The following is a 17,079-nucleotide window of genomic DNA, read 5'->3' on the forward strand; positions in this document are numbered from 1 at the left end:
TAGCATGTTCTTCTGATGGTAATCTACCGTGTTCTGGGATGACTGCTTGCAGTTTTTCTCACGGAGATCCCCAGTTACCCAATTGCAGATGCAAACCACATGAATTTGTGGAAAAGTTGCTGTATAAATGCAATTCAGCTATATTACAGTAGATCATAAATTGGCTACTCAAAATCATGGTAGTGTATGTTGAATCACTTCAGTGCTGTGAAGTTACTGATGTCAACTTAAACCAGTTGACAGTCAGCTTTGGGACATGGGGAGAAGCTTTTGGAATGCTTTGTCACAAGTCATAGAGGAACACTTTATTCAAGGCTCAGGAGTGGCACGATTAGATCGTCTTGATAGTGACAGTTCACTTGCGTTTCAGAAAACATGAGGTGAATTGACTGTAAGATGGGGAAGTAATTTCTACTTTGATTAAAATGGAAGGTTATTCCAGTGTATACTGCACACCTGAGAGTTGTTTAAATAACAGAAATCAAATTTTATTTTATGCTTGGACACTACAAGCTAGGTGGCCAACTGGGAGGGGGTGAAAGGAAGCATAAGCATTGTTGGGAAAGAGAAGATGCACTGGAAGTGTCCATCAGAAATTTGAGTAAGTACTATGTAGGATATTGGACTACTCTGAATGTCAGTATGTGTTTATATATTCCCAGGTGGAATGGAATAAATAAATAAAAAAAAAATTAACATCAGAGTTACATTTTCTATCAATATGTGTTCTGAGAGAAACCTCCTCATCCTTGAAGCTACACATGTTGAAATGTGCAATTTATGTTCCAGTGCAACGTGGTCTTTTCTCCTCTGAAGACCAATTTCACTCAAAGTACAAACCCAGGTTTTATTAATAGTACGTTATGTCACGGTAAACTAATAAAAATTTCCTGTGATTGCTGATATTGACTTAATGACTAGCAGCAACCTTTTAGGTGCTCTTTTGAGTGCTTAAAATTCACAAATGTGCCTTGATTGCTGATAATCAAAATATGCTTTCTGGTTCTGCGCTATAGCTATTAACTTCACCAAAGTGATCCTTCTGAAACGTGTAAGAGAAACTGCTACTCAGAAGAGCCCATAGAATAACATCTGTTTATGAGTAATGTTTAATCACTAAAACTAATGACTTTTCCTTGCAGATTTTGAGGTAATTTTTATAGTAAAATTGTGTAAGAATAATTCCCCACAAGATTTTTTTTTTTTTATTAATAAGCTGTGTTCTCAATGCTGCATTCTGTGATTTTAAAAAAACAACCGTGTGCTTCCTGCTTGGCTGGATGGTGGCCAGTTGCTGTCCAAGATTTACTTGAACTTGCAAGCTCCTTCCTTTTGCTTCTCTAACTTTTGGTTCTGGATCACTGGAAGCAACTTGGGACAGGGGAAACAACCTTGGCAGCCACTGTCTGCTTTTTCTCTTCTCAGTGGTTTACCTCAAGATCCCAACACCCTACTCCCCTTGAGTCATCTTTAATAGTAAATGGTAAGTCTCAGTAGGTGACTATTAGTAGGATATGGTTAATATAGCAGATTAGATTAGCAAGGGCTCAAGAAAAGAGCTCACAGTGGGGGAACCTAGCGCTTACTAGTTTTGTTTTGTTTTGGCACAAACGTTATACTGGTAGGAAATGTCATGCTTTACCTACACGTGTGGAGTATCCACAGGGAGCTCTAACACAACAGGCAAATCTGTCATGTTTCCTGCAATAGATCTAATCCCCGTACACCTCACTCTGGTAGCAAAATGACCCGTGGTAGATTGATACTGATCATTTTGCAGAAAATGTATAGCCCACTCACTCTGATTTGTGAGGCAAAGTAGCGCTCATTGATACAGTTGGTCTTAATCATGCTCTTTCGCACGAGTATTTATTACGGCAGCCAGCTCTTACTAAAAAGCTTTAACTTCTCACCTAGAGTTGTGGAGTAGCTCCATGAAACACTTAAGACAGCTGACACTATCAGAGGAATTTATTTTCCTCCAGATTTTAGTACTTTGGTTTGTTTGTAAATCTTCCACAGGGAAAAGAACGTGAAGTTTATGTTGGTTTGGAAGGGAGAAGTGTTCTCCTCTTCAGATTTTAAGCAGCAAGAAGGTATTTTCAGAATAACTAGCAAATGTTGGGAGGAGGGCAGGAGAAGCTTATTTTATTTTGCCTCCCCCCCCCACCGTCAGCAATAAAATACGAAGCCATTCAAGGGAAGCTGAATGTTTCAGGGTGTTGATTAAGATTAAAAGCATTCTTTAGTTTAGAAAACCCAAGATTGTCTGTCTGCTAAAACATTCTCTGGCAAGATTTGAACTTTTTGTCCTAGTCCATCTCCATGGACAAAAGGTCTTTTCTGTAATTCCTCCTCTTCTCCCCCCCACCCTGTTTCCTTTCTGTCATTCACTAGCTCATGTCTCAGGTGAGGAGAAGGATGGATTGAATACAGAGAGCATGCATTTAACCTTAAGTCTGCAACTGTGGTCATAAAGAAGTGTGGTAAAGAGTCTGAGGTAGCAAAGGGAAGTATCTGATTTGTTTTGACCTGAAGCAGGTGAGCTGTTTTGCAGAGATTTCTGGAGGCATTCTCAGGGATCCTGCCAGAACTGCTAGATCCTCTCTACTAACTAGCATATGTGTTGCAAGGGCTGTGAACCTCTCTCTGAGATGTCTATTTGCCTGATGTAGGAAGTGGAGTTCCATAGAAACTCACAGTGGACAGTCAGGTTGTCCTTGGGAGTGTTTTGCATCCAAATAAAGTGTCTGCACAAAGTCCTAGAGAATGTTGACAATTACAGATGTCATTCATTCTTCGCTATTTGAAGATATATCTGTTAAATATATCCTGTCTTTTGTTCTTCTGAACAGAGAGATGCTTTTGTGAAACAGATAGGTCAGCTCCTTTTCTTGCTGAGCTTCTGCCTGGTTTAAAGCATTGAAGGAAAAGAGCTTCCTCCTGTATACCTGAGTTGCAACAGATGGAGAATTTCTTGGGAAGGTAGATTACTTTTCCTCTTCCGGTACTGGAAGGAATGTTTAAGTTTTCCAGACCCATCAACAAAAAAGACCCTTCTTCCCTTTTTCCTCCCTCCCTCCCCCAAATCCAACAACCTCATGGGCCAAAGCAAACCTACAAAATACAAAGTCCAATTATTGTAGCTGTGCAACTAACGGCAAGGGAGCTTGGAGGCGTGACTAATAAGCTACTGGATAGCAGACCAGTGGATAAGAAGTCTGTAGTCCATTAAATGTTGTCTTAACAAAATAGAATATTATGTTGTGAGGATATGCAGCATCCAAGTTACAAAATTTAAAGTGATAAAACAGGGATTGAAGGTGTAAATAATGGAGCATAGGATCATGTCTAGGATATGAATAAATTAACTAGCCAATTTGAAGAGTGTATGACAGGAGTTGGTAAATAACAGCTGCTCCATGGAGTGTAAATCCTGTGCTGAGGTCCCTGGAGGTGCTGATGGCGACCAGTGGAACAGCAGCAGTGTCAATGGAAGCAGAAGATTGGAAAGAGTAGCTAAGAACAGGAAACAATTGAGCCAGGCTGCCTCCTCCACACCTTGTTTTCTCCTGGTTGCCTTAGACTGGGCTTTTAGAATCAGTCCTAATGACATCTGCTCTCTCTTCTGTAAGGTTTTCCTCACAAGGAACCGCTCTGCAGAGTGCATGATGACAAGGCTGAGCAAAAAAAGCCAAAACAAAACCCCAAAGGAAATAATGTTTTGTTAGCTGAGATAATGAAGATACGTAGCAACTGGCTTTTCAGTTGTTCCCTTAACAGAGATGATGTGGACCTTGGTTAGGGAAAAGAGAATAAAATAGTGGATGGGGGTGAGGGGAACTTGTTTTCATTCTCCTCGGAGGGAAGAAATAGAATTGTGAAAGCAGAGGCAAGGACTGAAAAGAAAAAGAAATGTGCCCTGGTGATTAGCTGCCATCCTGATTATCAGATGTATAGTACTGTTTGTTTTGTCACTTTTTGTGTCTTTGTCTGCAAATTACATACCAAGTGAAAATTAACTTGCTCCTTTGAAGCTTCATTGATAGGATGTGTGTGTCTAAGCCTTAATAACTATTATGTAACAAGTCTTTCCAATTTTACTCTTCATTGTTTGCTTCTTTAAAATAATTGAGGTCAAGCTGGCTGCTACCCTGAGGTGACAATAATGGAGAATTACGTGCTTATTCTCTGTAATGGGAGGGAAGCAGTAATCAAGAAAGGACAATTGATATGGATGTCATTATCTGGTTCCATCTTGCCAGGACGCTTTCAGAATATCTCACTTGGTGTTCTAGGATCCTTTCTTAAAATATTTTTTCTCATTAGCATAGTGATGTTCACAGAGGCTACTGTGGGTCTTCATCCCGATTGAAGCTTTGTGGGTAGAATTCCCTTCTGTTTGCAGCTCAAGGAGGTTCTTTTTGGTCAAAAGCTCAGGTTTTATTGTAAGCAAAGTGTACAGATATGTTACTTGTTGACTTTAAGCATGTTTGTGGTCATCTGGTCTTGTACGTGCTTCTATACTAGACTCTTAAAGCTGAAATGCAAAATTCTCTTATAAAGGAGATTTGTGTTATATATTGCACTACGTCTAGCAGTAACCTCTACATATAGCTCTTTCACTTTCATTATATATTAAGCTGTAATTTTGCCTTCCTAGCTTGCATGCTATTGATGGAATCTCATTAAAAGATCTATGGATGTGACTTTACTGAAGAAGAGAGAGAAGTCTATAAATACTTATAAGACAATTTCTTTTGTCAAATAGTAAGATGCACACAGACCTTGAGTAGCTTGAGAAAGCTTTTCAGAAATTAAGCCAAGGCAAAATTTGTCTTGCTTTTCAGTGGTTAGGTGTAAATGCTTGACTCAAACCAAAAATGCATTAAATAGGAAAAAAACCCACTTTTACTGCAGTTGTAGAAGTTATCTTAATTTGTCAGACTTCTCAGTTGGAGAGGTATACCTTTTGAGCTGGTGATTAACAGTATTTACAATAGTCTTTTTGCATGTGTGTTTATACTCTTTGCTTTTTCAGAATAAATAGTTGAAAGTGGGACTATTTCATGGAAATACTAAGTGGGAATTGTGAACTGGAGCGGAGTTGGTAGCCTGTGTGTCAAATTAATGACCGGTATGATTGCTTTAGTAACATTGGAGTTTCAGGTATCTGTATCTTACATTTTAATATATACTTTTGTGTGTGTGTACTGTTACATATATTGGTTATCTGTTTTAACTTTTAATTTTTACAAGAAGACAGTTTGTGGTGGTGTTGATGAAATACGGGTCACGATTGCAAGAGGCATCCTTGCTCTAGGTCAGAATTGATGACTATGTTACATTTACATGGCAACCCAAGGTATTGGGTTTACAACGACTTAGAAGGTTTTTATTTTTCGTGTGGAGACTTTCTTTTCTTCTGTCACTCATCCACTTTCGCCTTTAAGAAAAGCAGTGGTTGATATTACGGAAAAAAACACCAAGAAACCCCTGTGGTATATGCTTGTTTAACAATGAGAACCAAGGTCCTGACTCATATCACTTATGACTTATTCTAGGGTGGTTTGAAAAGCTGGTGTCTCCTCACGTCCTTTCCCAATGTCTTCTGTTTTTCTTTTGGTACTATTGTCTAAAAGCAAGAAACTAATATTTCCAGAAAGTGTATATGTGTATGATAGAGAGATACTGTGTTTTCATATAACACTTCATTTATTTTTTAAAAAAACAAACCAACCAAAAAAAAAAACCCCCAAAACCCAAAAAAACCCCAACAAACCAACCAACCACAAAAAACTGAAGTGGCAAACTGGCTCTTTCCCAGGCTTTGAAGGCAGTAAACTTCTCATAAGGGCAACTTGAATTTCTGTTACTATTTAAATGTCTAAAGCTTTTCCCACACAACTGTTTATTTTTACAGATGCTCTGTTTTTCATATAAGCACTGTGTTGTTTATTTTCCCGTGTTTTTAATAATTATTTTCAACTTGCATACAGTTAGTAATGGAAAGGATTTAAAAATAAAAATCACTGCTTTAAATCTTTCAGAGGAATTGCCTAGAGATAAGTAGGCAGAGAATGTGCTGCTAGTGGTGTTGTGCAGAGAATACTACAGTAGAGAGTTATTAACTGATGGAGCCAAATGTCTCAGTGATGAATGATTTCTAGGACATCACAGAGGAGCTTGACAATACAGAATTTCTGTGAGTTCTTAGTGCTAAAAGAATATTTTCCTTTTTCTCTGGAGTATTTTGGTTTTTTCGTACACATGGGGAGGCGTATCTTAATACATACTATAAAAGGATTCAATATATGTGAAGATCAATACCAAAAAAGGAAAATGCCATATGTTAAATTTTAAATTGCTCCTGTGCGTATCAGACTGTGGCTGGGGAGGTCTGAAGAATCTTGCTTGGGTTTTATATTCCAAAAGAAGGGTAGGAAGATCTGAAGTATTTAAATCATTACATAGAAAGACAGGATTGGTGACGCTACTTATCGACACGGTCCATGTGGCCTGTGTGACCAGGGGAGGGTGTCTGGTTGCCCTTTGAGGTAATATGGCTGATGTCATTCTTCCTTTGCTTCAGGGAGCTTGAAATCACTGTGTCTTGGGAGATGCCCTTGAGACAGCTGTAGCTCAGGCTGTTTTGTAGATGGCTTAAAGCTGGTGTTTGCTTTTGGTGGTTGTGATGCACTGTGTTACCTGGGTGAAATCCTGTAGGATCAGTAATTCTAGAAAGAAAGATGTTCTGATGACGATAATACCCGTCTGGGCTGGACAAACTTAGGCCTGTTAGTCCTAGAGTCTGGATAATAAGAGCATTTCCACTGTAAATAAAATCATGTCAAGAGCAGTCATATGCTCTTCCATTTACAAGTGGCTATTTGTTTTCTTCCTTTGAAGTTTCTATTTGTTTTAGGATGGGAGGAAAATTTTTTAACAGAGAGTTTATTATTATACTTAATAATTGGGAATATCTGTGTCTCTGTAGTTTCAGAAACAAATTGAAGCCTTAAATAAAAAATGACACTCAGGTTTTGTAAGATGATTTCTCTGTATGGGAAAGATTAATATATCATCTAGTATTTTAACAAAATATTGAATTACTGTAATTTTTTTAGCACAGAAAATAGCACCTCAATTTTTCATAATTGTTTCTTAAATTAATTTTTAGCAGCTGATTTTAGCTTATTCACTGTATGAAAGAACATTTTTTCTTCTTATTCTGTCTGAAATACCCTAGGATTGCAAAGAAATATATCTCATAACTTTTTCTGCCTATCTTTCATATACTGTGAGAGTGACCCCAAGAAGAGAGTAATTTCTACTTACCCATTTGTTTGGGATCTTGTCACGTAACCATTTGGTCCCACACATCATGGTTGGCAGTGCGTTCACAACAGGAAGGTCCAGGAGGTGCAACTCCAGCTGTGAAGGAGTAGTTAGCAGTTGCTGTGGCTGGGGTAAGTAGAGAAAGCAATGGCACAGGGAGAGGGGGAAGCAGGCAGCAACAGAAGCCGTGAATTGGCTGTTTTGGAGCAAGCGGTAGAGAGTGGATGACCTACTGAGGCCAACTCAGAGATGATTCCTGTTGCATTCGGTCTTCTGTGAGGGTGTCATTGGGTGGTGGGTTACTTGAGGGTAGTGTTGTTATTCAGAAGAATACAGACAATACCTGAGAATTTCTGGTGAGCTAAAAGGACTGAATCTCCTTCAAGCTTCAGAAAGAGCTGTTAATGGGGAACGCATAATGTGGTCTGCTTGTTCTCCTGCTGCAGGCTGAAGATGGAGAAAGGAGCAAACCATGCATATGAGCTGGTCTCTTCCTAGCCTGAGGCTTCCTCTTACTTAACAGTTAGGTAAACGCGGGCCTGCTAATGTTAGATATATATATATGCACGCGTATCATTCCTTTTAATACATGTAGCCCTGATAGTTCTTTCAGTTTTTCTATCTAGCATAGACTTGTATTTCTGAAGTTTGAGTGCGTTTGTGGGAATATGCGGTTTCTTTTCCATATTATGAGAAGCTATTTATAGGTGAAGAGGGGGTGCCAAAGCTGAAACAAGACTGGAAAGAGAAGTGGGTTGAGACTTGGTGAGGAGACAGGGACAAATAGTCTTTGCCATTGTCAAAAGTAGAGAACTACTACTCTGAACTGTCTGTATTTGCAAATGGGGAGGATGAAGAGCTGTAAGGTACTAAAATAACCCTGTGTAAGAGCAAAGTCATGCAAAATAGAGCAAGTTATTTCCCTTTGGGAAAAGAAAGTTACGATTTAACTTTCTCAAAATCAAAGCTTTTCATTCTGGTTTTGAAACCAGCTTAGAGCACTGATAAATCAAGCATTCTGCCTCCCCTCTCCCTGAGATAGCAAAAAGCAGACCCACAAGTAAGGTAGAGGATAATGCCATAGCTGCATGGCCTAGTGTCTGTCCTGTTGAGGGTTGATGTGTTTCATGAGTTTTGCCTGGAATGATTTGGTGGTTTTGTATTAGCTCCTCTTTAGTTTATTCTTTTTAGAACAACCAAACTTCAACTCTTTTAAAATCTTTTGTCAACGACTTTTTAAATAAAAATATTGGCAACCATGTAAGAAAAGTTCAGTTATTTCAATAATATACGTTATTTCCTTCCCCTTTTGCCACAGAGGTGTTTTGTGACTCTTTAGAACAGGGAAGGTTCTTCCTTCTTGTTCTGTTCATTCAGTACCTTAAACAGAGTGGGTTTGATCAGTGCTTGAGCAATACACGTTCAGCAAGTTCCAATACTTTGAATCCTACACAAAAGTTGCCATTCCTGGTGTCTTCTGCTGCGTCAGGTCTGTAGAACAGCGGCTGGTATCACAACTATAACGTGAACCTAGGTAGCACAGAAAGGAAGAATCAATAAGGGTTCTTTAAACATATCTTAGGTCAGCTAAAGAACAGTAAGCAATAACTCATTTTGGATAAAGGGAGAATAAATAATTGATTTTATTTAAATTTTTCCTAATCTAGGAACAACATAGTTGATAAAAGCCTGCAAAGCTTTGGACTAGGTGATAACTGCAAACATTCAGTTAGTTTTCCAAATGTTTCCTAAGCTCTCTGGTCAGTTTATCTTATGTTTTTGTTTTAACTGCAGAAGAATATAGTTGCCCTTTATTAGTGGGGAGGGGAAATCGGAAATGTTTGAAGTTTTCGAAGTTTTACTTTGGATTTTTATTTCCTATGGAAGCATGTCTTTGGAAATATAAGCTGTTTCTAACAAAAAAAAAAAAAGTTAGGTGTGAAGCAAGACAGCATCAGGTTTTCAACTTCACGCTCTTATTCAGGATGGGAAAGGGAGGGAAGCAATTTTCCATACAATTATACTGTGCAGTCTTCCAGTGAGATGATGATCTTTTTTTCTCCTAGTCATTCCTTCAATTTGCCTCCCTGATCTCTTTTCCTGAGGGAGGAATATTTCATCATAGAACAACAGTTTGGGTTGGAAGGGACCTTTAGAGGTCATCTAGTCCAACCCCCCTGCAATAAGCAGGGATATCTTCAACTAGATCAGGTTGCTCAGAGCCCCGTCCAACCTGACCTTGAAAGTTTCCAGGGATGGCACATCTACCACCTCTCTGGGCAACCTGTTCCAGTGTTTCACCACCCTCATCATAAATTTCTTCCTTACGTCTAGTCTGAATCTACCCTGAATCTGCTCTCTTTTAGTTTAAAACCATTATTCTTTGTTCTATTGCAAGAGGCCCTACTAAAAAGTATTTGCATGAGTGTGTGTCTTGTGGTGCTCTTGGGTTTGTTTTAGCTTTGAAGCAACCCTCTGTCTGTGCTGTGGAGCTCAGTTACACAGTGTGTGACTTCTCAAAGCAGAGCACTGGGATTCTAGTGGTTCCGTGAAGCTGTGTATCATGGGGATCTGTGTCACCTTCTGTCTGATCTTGCTTTCTGTCAAAGGGAATTAAAATTGACTGTGGCTTCTACTGAAGCTTTGGCCTCTGTTTTAAATGTTGACTATTAAAATGTCATTATTGTAACCTTCAGCAAGGCTTTTAGCTAAATTTCTTTATGAACCTTGCAACAACAGCTTTCCACTTAATTCTACTCAAACTTGTTTGCAAGGATGGTTATTTGCATCATTGAGTTCAGTTTCCTTTCTTGCTTTTCAGTGTGTTCAAAGTATACTTTTTTTTTTAATCAGTCTATTTACCACAGCATAGGTAGGCTACAGGAAGCACACTGTACTTTGAAAATATAATAATGGTAATAAAAGATTCATAAAGTTCATAATAATAAATTTTTACAGTATAGTAGCTTGGACAAATGGAGCTTGAATCTTTGCTTACAAAGTCTTGAGCTTTTTTTTTTTTTGAAAGCTTTGGATACTTCAAGTATGAACCTATAAGTTTTTGCAATAAGTTTTTTGCAAGGTAAGCATAAGTAAAGAGTCTTGTCATGTGCATGTATAATTTCCTACAGGCTGTAAAAACAGAGAGAGAAGTTTTAAACATCTCCTTTTTCTTCTGGTTTATAGGAAGGATTTTGGAAGCTTGTCAATTTGTTTAAAAACTAGCCTGCTCAAATGATGTTGTTTTTATCTGCTATACAAACATGCATTTCATCTTCATCTGGATGGTCCAAATCTTGAAACAGATTAACTTTCTCCCTTACAGCTGGTATACATATCTGATAGTAAATAAGTACTGTAAGTGGCATCCTATGCTAATGTTTGTAAACTTACAAGTTACCTTATTTTGTAAAAGTAATTCCTTACTTATGCTTGAGAAATGAAAAATGTCCATTCTTAAACTGTGATTAGATATTTTATGTAGGAAAGGAGGAGGAGGGACAGTGTGGCTTCCTTGGGTGTCTTGGATCACATACAAAGGAAAGAAAATCTAAGCCTAAATTAATAATGGAGAAAGAAGTAGAATTTTCATGTTTTTCCTTACGAAGACTTTCAGAAAGTATGAGTCGCACTATTAAACCTACTATGAACCTACTATTTTAAGAGACAATTTTCTCTAACATAGTCTTGACATTTTTACAGGCCTTTGGTAGTCTCAAGCCCTTCGGTTTTGTAGGTAAGTATATGGAATGTTTGGATCAGTACATTAACATCCATTTGTGGTAGTTCTTCACATTTAGTCACTATATCAACCCATAAGAATTTAACAGCTACATAGTGATATTTCCTATGACAGCAGATGTTTTTGGACCTTTACAGATCATGAGCCAAGTTGAGGGACAACAGAAGAATCTTGTACAAGCCATTGAAGCTCTCCCAAGTTCTGGGCCCCTTTCTGCCTTGGATCAGGACTTGCTACTTTTAAAAGCTACCTCTGCTGCCACCCTGAGCTGCCTTGGAGAATGCCTGACTCTGTTACAGCAAAGCATGCATCAAGTGGGCCAGCATCATAACAGGACACTGTCATCAGGTGAGCACAAGCTCTCTTGGGTATTATTTTATGTGCCTTCGGGGTTTTTACTATGATACTGAAGTGGGCAAAATTAACCATTCCTCAAAGAGGCAAGTTGGGGTGAGAATCTTGTAAGCTTCTACAGCCTCAAGTATCATAATTTTTTCTTTGTCTAAAAAAAAGTTGCAAAATCTATTGAAATCAGAAAAGAAGAGGAAAAGAGGTTGTCCAAAGTCTTCTCAGGGAAATCAGGTTCTGAAGACAGCAAAACAAAAAAAAAGGGGAGCACGGAGAACAGGTAGTTAAGCCTATATTCTTAATGAGTGCAGAACCTGCCTGGTTGTTTTGTTTTGGGGTTTGGGGGTTTTTTTTGAGATTGAAATCACAGTACAGATTTGTTTGAAAACATACATGTAATGTTATGCAATGCTACAGTGAAAAATCATATTGCTAGTTTTCTACATTGAAGGATGCTGTTGAGGCAGATTTATTCTAGTCTGTCATTTTCTTTAAATCTGAAAAGAGTTCTCTATGTTGCTATTTAAAAAAAAATCTGTGGCAAATTTTTATGAGCCTAAAATGTCAAACAGTGTGATTCTGCATTGAGCTCTGCAGACATGAACCTCTCAGTCCCCATGTAGCTCAATTTTTTCAGTTCACCCAGTTCTGTGTCTCTGTCCATAATGTTGGAAGTTGGACCTTTAGCTTTCTGAAAGGGTGGCCAGTGTTTTTGCATACACAAACTGCACTGCCTGTTCTAAGAGCAGGACTTGATATAAGAGGAGCAGCAGCAGCAGAACTGTGGATACGAGGTGACTTTTTTTTCAGGTGTTACAAGAACATACACCCCCCCCCCCCCTCACCCCCCCCCTCCAGGCAATCTGTCCTTACTTGCAGTAGGTTTACTGCAGGGCAGGATATGCCCTAAGAGCTGCTGAGACATCTAGGTAGGAAGTCCTCTGAAGAATTCCTGTTGTGAGGAGAATAGAAGTGTGAGAGGGTCAGCTGAGAAGTAGGCAAATTATGTAAAAAGGGTTCTTGGAAAAACAGCGTCAAAACTTTGACGCATATACTATGGTATATCATGACTTCCTTGCATCCAGTTTCTGATGTATTTCATAAAGGACATATATGAACAAAAAAATTCTTATTTTCTATATTCTGGTTTTCTTGTAGAAAATGCAAAAAAACCCCTTGCACATGTTTAAATAATAATGATAAAGTGCATTTAGTTGAATTATTTGATATAATTTCATTTCAAAAGAGAATGGTTTGGAACAAAGATGAAAGCATCCTTCAAAGAAAAGTCACTTTCTAGTTTCAAAGTCCCTGAAGGTCGTTTTTCATGTGCATGAGATCTAAGTGAACTGTCAGAGATAGGTGACTTGAGTTGTACATGTCCTTGAATCTGTGTCTAAATAATCTTCTGTTAAATCAGTGTCTCTATTTTGACTTGATAATGATTTTTGAGGATCTGTGCACAAGAACAGAGGAAAGCAAGCATAACATTAGTAATTGCTGAAAGGGAATCCCATTGTTTTTGGAAAAAAATGGAAAGCTGTGACTATAATGTACTTAATAACATTTATTTAATAGTTTTTGTTTGTTCCTCCTATGACTTTAAACTTCTACAAGAATCCTTTCAGGAATCAAAATTCTGTAGCGCTGGTTCACACCAGCATCTTTGGTGTAACTGTGAGAACCTGAATGCAAACAGTTAATTCTTCAGTGTGTATGTGTGCTTATTCTTTGGTATGTAATTTAAAAAAAAAAAAAAGAGAGGAACTAAAAGCTGCTGAAATATTTAGTCTCTTCTCCCTGACTGAAAGTGTCTGTGAAATGATTCCCCACGCCTTTTCTTTTCCCCAGGCCTTGTTATGCAACACAGTTGCCTGAAAGAACCTGGCCTAAAAGTCTTGATTACTGATTTTCCAATGCACTTAATCTTGTCCAGGCATACTTTGATAGACTTAACATTTCTGCTGACTCGGTAGAGTTTCAGAGTCATCAAAGCTGCGTAAACTCGTACCTAATCAGACTAATGCCTTTAAGTAATCCTCTAGCAAACTCTAATTCTGAGAGATAATATATTTCATTTCGATTCTGTGTCCTCCAGGTGAATTTTTTAATTTCATACCCAGAAAGTTCAACCAAAAGATGACTTTTACTGTCACCTCTTGATACTGTCAGGTGAAAATGACTCTTGTTAGTTTAAAAGCTCTATGTTCCTCTAACACTCAAACACCTTTCCCTTGAGAGGTGATGGCCCTGTGCAATTTCTTACCAAATGTTTCCATCCCAGTGCTCTCTCATTACCTGCTGCATAGTGTTCAAGATGCTAGTGGGCACGGTGGGGCAGGATCCCCAGAATTCTTAGAGAGACACAAGATAGGAATTTGATAACTTATTTTCTTGCTTCTAGCCTACAGATCATGAAAGCAGTCCAGGAAAGCAGCACAGTCCTGCTCATGTGGAGTATGAGAAATAATCAGTGGCTTAGCTTTGGTGATTTGAACTCACCCTTGAGTTTACCTTCCTTCAGCATCAGAAGCTCTTGCTATTACGCCATAAAGAGAGAGAACTGCCTAAAAAGTAGATACCTATCTACTTTCTCTGCACCTTTGCTCTGCTTAAGTCCTTGAAGCCTTTACGGCCGATTACGCAAGAATTGCTGACTTGTCTGTGCACCGTAGGCCTTGCAGTCTTACTACTTCTAAAGCAAGGACTTAAAGTAGCTCGGAGTTTCTGACCTAGTACTTACGGAATGCACTCATGAACATTATAATTAAATAGTAGCTATTTTAAACAGATTTACAGACCTCTATTGTTTTAAAAAGAAAAAAAAATTGTCGCCTTTCTTTTGATGTAAGTATTTTTATTGCTTTGTTTTCCAGTAATGGAAGTAGAAAGCAAGCAGCTTGGCATTCCGTTTAGTGGAATCTTAACCAGAAACTGGGATTGTGGAGGTCTTGACTTTAAATGTTTTATGGCATCCTTTGTCATGGAATAGTTTAAGGATGACATGACTTCTCCTCATCATTTTCATGTTTCTCATGAGTTGTCAGTCTTAGACCTCAAGTCTACAAGGAGACATAAAGATTAAACTGAAGTCTTCAATCTTATCTTGAAGGGTAGTCAATACGTGTTTTATTTCTACTGTAAAGCTTCAAGGAAGGTTTCTGTGATTGCCTTTTTTGTTAGTGTGTGATTTTTGGAAGTGCATCAACAAGAACAGTCAGTGAAGCAAAATCCTGTCAGTGTTTCTACTTTTGAGTCAAAAGAATGTCAAATTCATTTCTAGCTGTTGTTATTAAAGGTATGTGCATTGATCACTGGCTAAATTATTTCTAATTTTTTTTCTTTCAAGGAAAAATATGCTGGAGAATGATATTATTAGCTGAAAGTATTGGTTACATACAGTGTGAGTTGAGGATGAGGGATTGCATCTATACAAGCTTCTTTGACTTTAGGAATTTTGTTCTTTTTGTAGGAAGGAGAAAAATGTCAAGGATTTTCTTACTGGCCAGGGATGTCATCACTTAGGTACATGTAAAGTATTTGCTAATCAGCATTAAGTGCATTGTGATAAACTTGAGTTCATTTAGCATGCAGACAGGAAACAGGTCCCTTTAAAATAAAAATGTGGAGAAGAAACTTTTGTCTTCATTTCAAACTTTGAAACTTTTAGTGTTATTTTTTTCCGCTTGTGTAGCCTTTGGCAGACGAGTATCTCTAGAGCCTATTCACTACTATGGTTAACATCCTTCCCTCCCAATCTGCGAACAGAGCAAACTTGAATGTTTATTTTAAAGTAGGTTTACCAGCTTATGTTGTAAGTAAGTGTCTTGTTGGGTTTTTTTAATATTAGTATTTCGGCAGACAGAATCCTGTCCTGTAGTAACAGCCTGCACAGATAAATCCGTTCTTTTAGACTGCGTTTCCCATTAGCTATTCATTTACTGAATAAAGCATCTCCCTGATAGAAATTCCCTCCTACATTTTTCTGTTTCTCACTTGCCCACTTTTCCAAAGTGTAAAATAGAATGTTTTTTTTCCTGCAGATTTTTTTAAAAACAAAACCCAAACCCATCTTTAACTATGGATTTTCTGAAGTTCCAGCAACTCCAGAATCATCTTCAGTCCATGAAGTTGGGGGTGAATTTGAACTTTGTTTTACCAGATTCTGTGTTGCCTCCTTTTTGGAGATAATAAATGGACAGGAAAGACAAAATCTAGATGCTTTCAATTTGGTGACAAATGACATGTAGGGATTCTCTTGCAGGTGAGATGGCAGGAGAGAAAAATGAGCAAAGGAGTCCTCTTTCTTGCTCAAACCATTCCCCCCAAGTGCTTGTGGGCAGGGAACGGTGAGGAAAGAAGACAGAGGAGAACATGTTCTTTGTTACTGGTATAATTTACTAAATTTGGCATGGTCAGTCAGGTCTCCCTTGAATGCATCATCACTAGACTTGCTTCTGCTGAGAATAACCAGAACAATTTGCTGTTCTATCTTAAATGCTAATACATTACTCCTTATATGTTCTTCTTTGGAACATAACGTTATTTTCTAGTCCCCGTGCAGCATTAGCAAATACAATGATGTCTTTTTTTTTTAATCTGAAAAGCAGATGTGCAGCAGCCACTTGCTGTTGCTGGTTCAGCCTGCTGTAGGGTTCAGCAGAGAGACAAAACCGTTGCATCCATCCCTGGCAGGGGAAGGAATCCAGATCTCATCTTGGCCTCTCCTTGAGGCCTACCGTTGCATTGTTAAGGGATATTTGTTAGAGTACAGTTACAGTACATTGTAAGAGTTTTATCAATAGATGGCAGCTTACAATTGTGCCAGGAAAAAACATGTGTGGTTTTCAGTCTATAAACCAAGACCAGAGGACTTAAAAATAGAAAGATTTTTGTTGCAGAATTGAGGTAGATGTTAAGCATGTTTCATGCATCAATTATCATGCAAAAACAATGTTTGAAGGTACATCAGGTACCTAGAAAATCAGAACCAACAAAAGAAAATTATCAACACTGCTTAACTGAAAAATGTCCTGTAAACCTTCTCTTCGGGGAGTATTTCCCTCCCTCCTGCTGTGTGCACCTGTGAAAGGGAAATGCATTTCTCCTGAGGGCATCTGTGGGGGATACAGCCTGTTTTGCCATCTGAAATAGATGGGGTTTTGTGAACTGTAGCATTGCCATAGGGAAAGGATAGTAGGTTGTGTCTGGGTGCTGTACTTATATTGAAATGTTCTCCTGTGCTTTGGTGGATTTATCTGCTGCGTGTTCATCACAGTAGAAATTGGTGTTGAGGGGAAGCAGGGAAGAAACTCATTTTTGAGTATTTTCTGTAGGAACTCTCATTTTGTGTGTACACATGCACTGAACTTCCAGAGGAATCAGGCTTGGGTTTTCACTCCTGGAACCACAGAACCAACACCATGCAGGTGGAAGAGATCTGGCTGATTTTACTAGTTGTGTATTTGGTATGTGCTGTCTAATTTTTTGCATACTTTACTGCAGAAACAGATGTTTTGTTTTAATTAGTGGAGTGCTTTGCATAGTCTTAAAGCAAATAGTAAAGTAGCTGTGAATGCTTTTATACTGTTTGTGACTGCCTTTCTGGAGAATGTCTTTAGAATTACGAGATGTCTCAAAATAAGAATTGA

General features: G+C 38.3%; 1 protein-coding gene across 1 annotated transcript in view; it reads left to right on the plus strand.

Moving 5' to 3' along the window:
* The window catches only part of OSBPL10 (oxysterol binding protein like 10), a 118,924-nt gene that overhangs the window by 55,616 nt on the left and 46,229 nt on the right, over nt 1-17,079 (plus strand). The window contains exon 5 of the mRNA XM_054817012.1: nt 11,218-11,428. Coding sequence (XP_054672987.1) covers nt 11,218-11,428 — 211 coding nt within the window. The remainder of the gene's footprint in view (nt 1-11,217; nt 11,429-17,079) is intronic.

Source organism: Grus americana, chromosome 2, assembly GCF_028858705.1.
Source record: "Grus americana isolate bGruAme1 chromosome 2, bGruAme1.mat, whole genome shotgun sequence".
Classification (NCBI taxonomy): Eukaryota; Metazoa; Chordata; class Aves; order Gruiformes; family Gruidae; genus Grus; species Grus americana.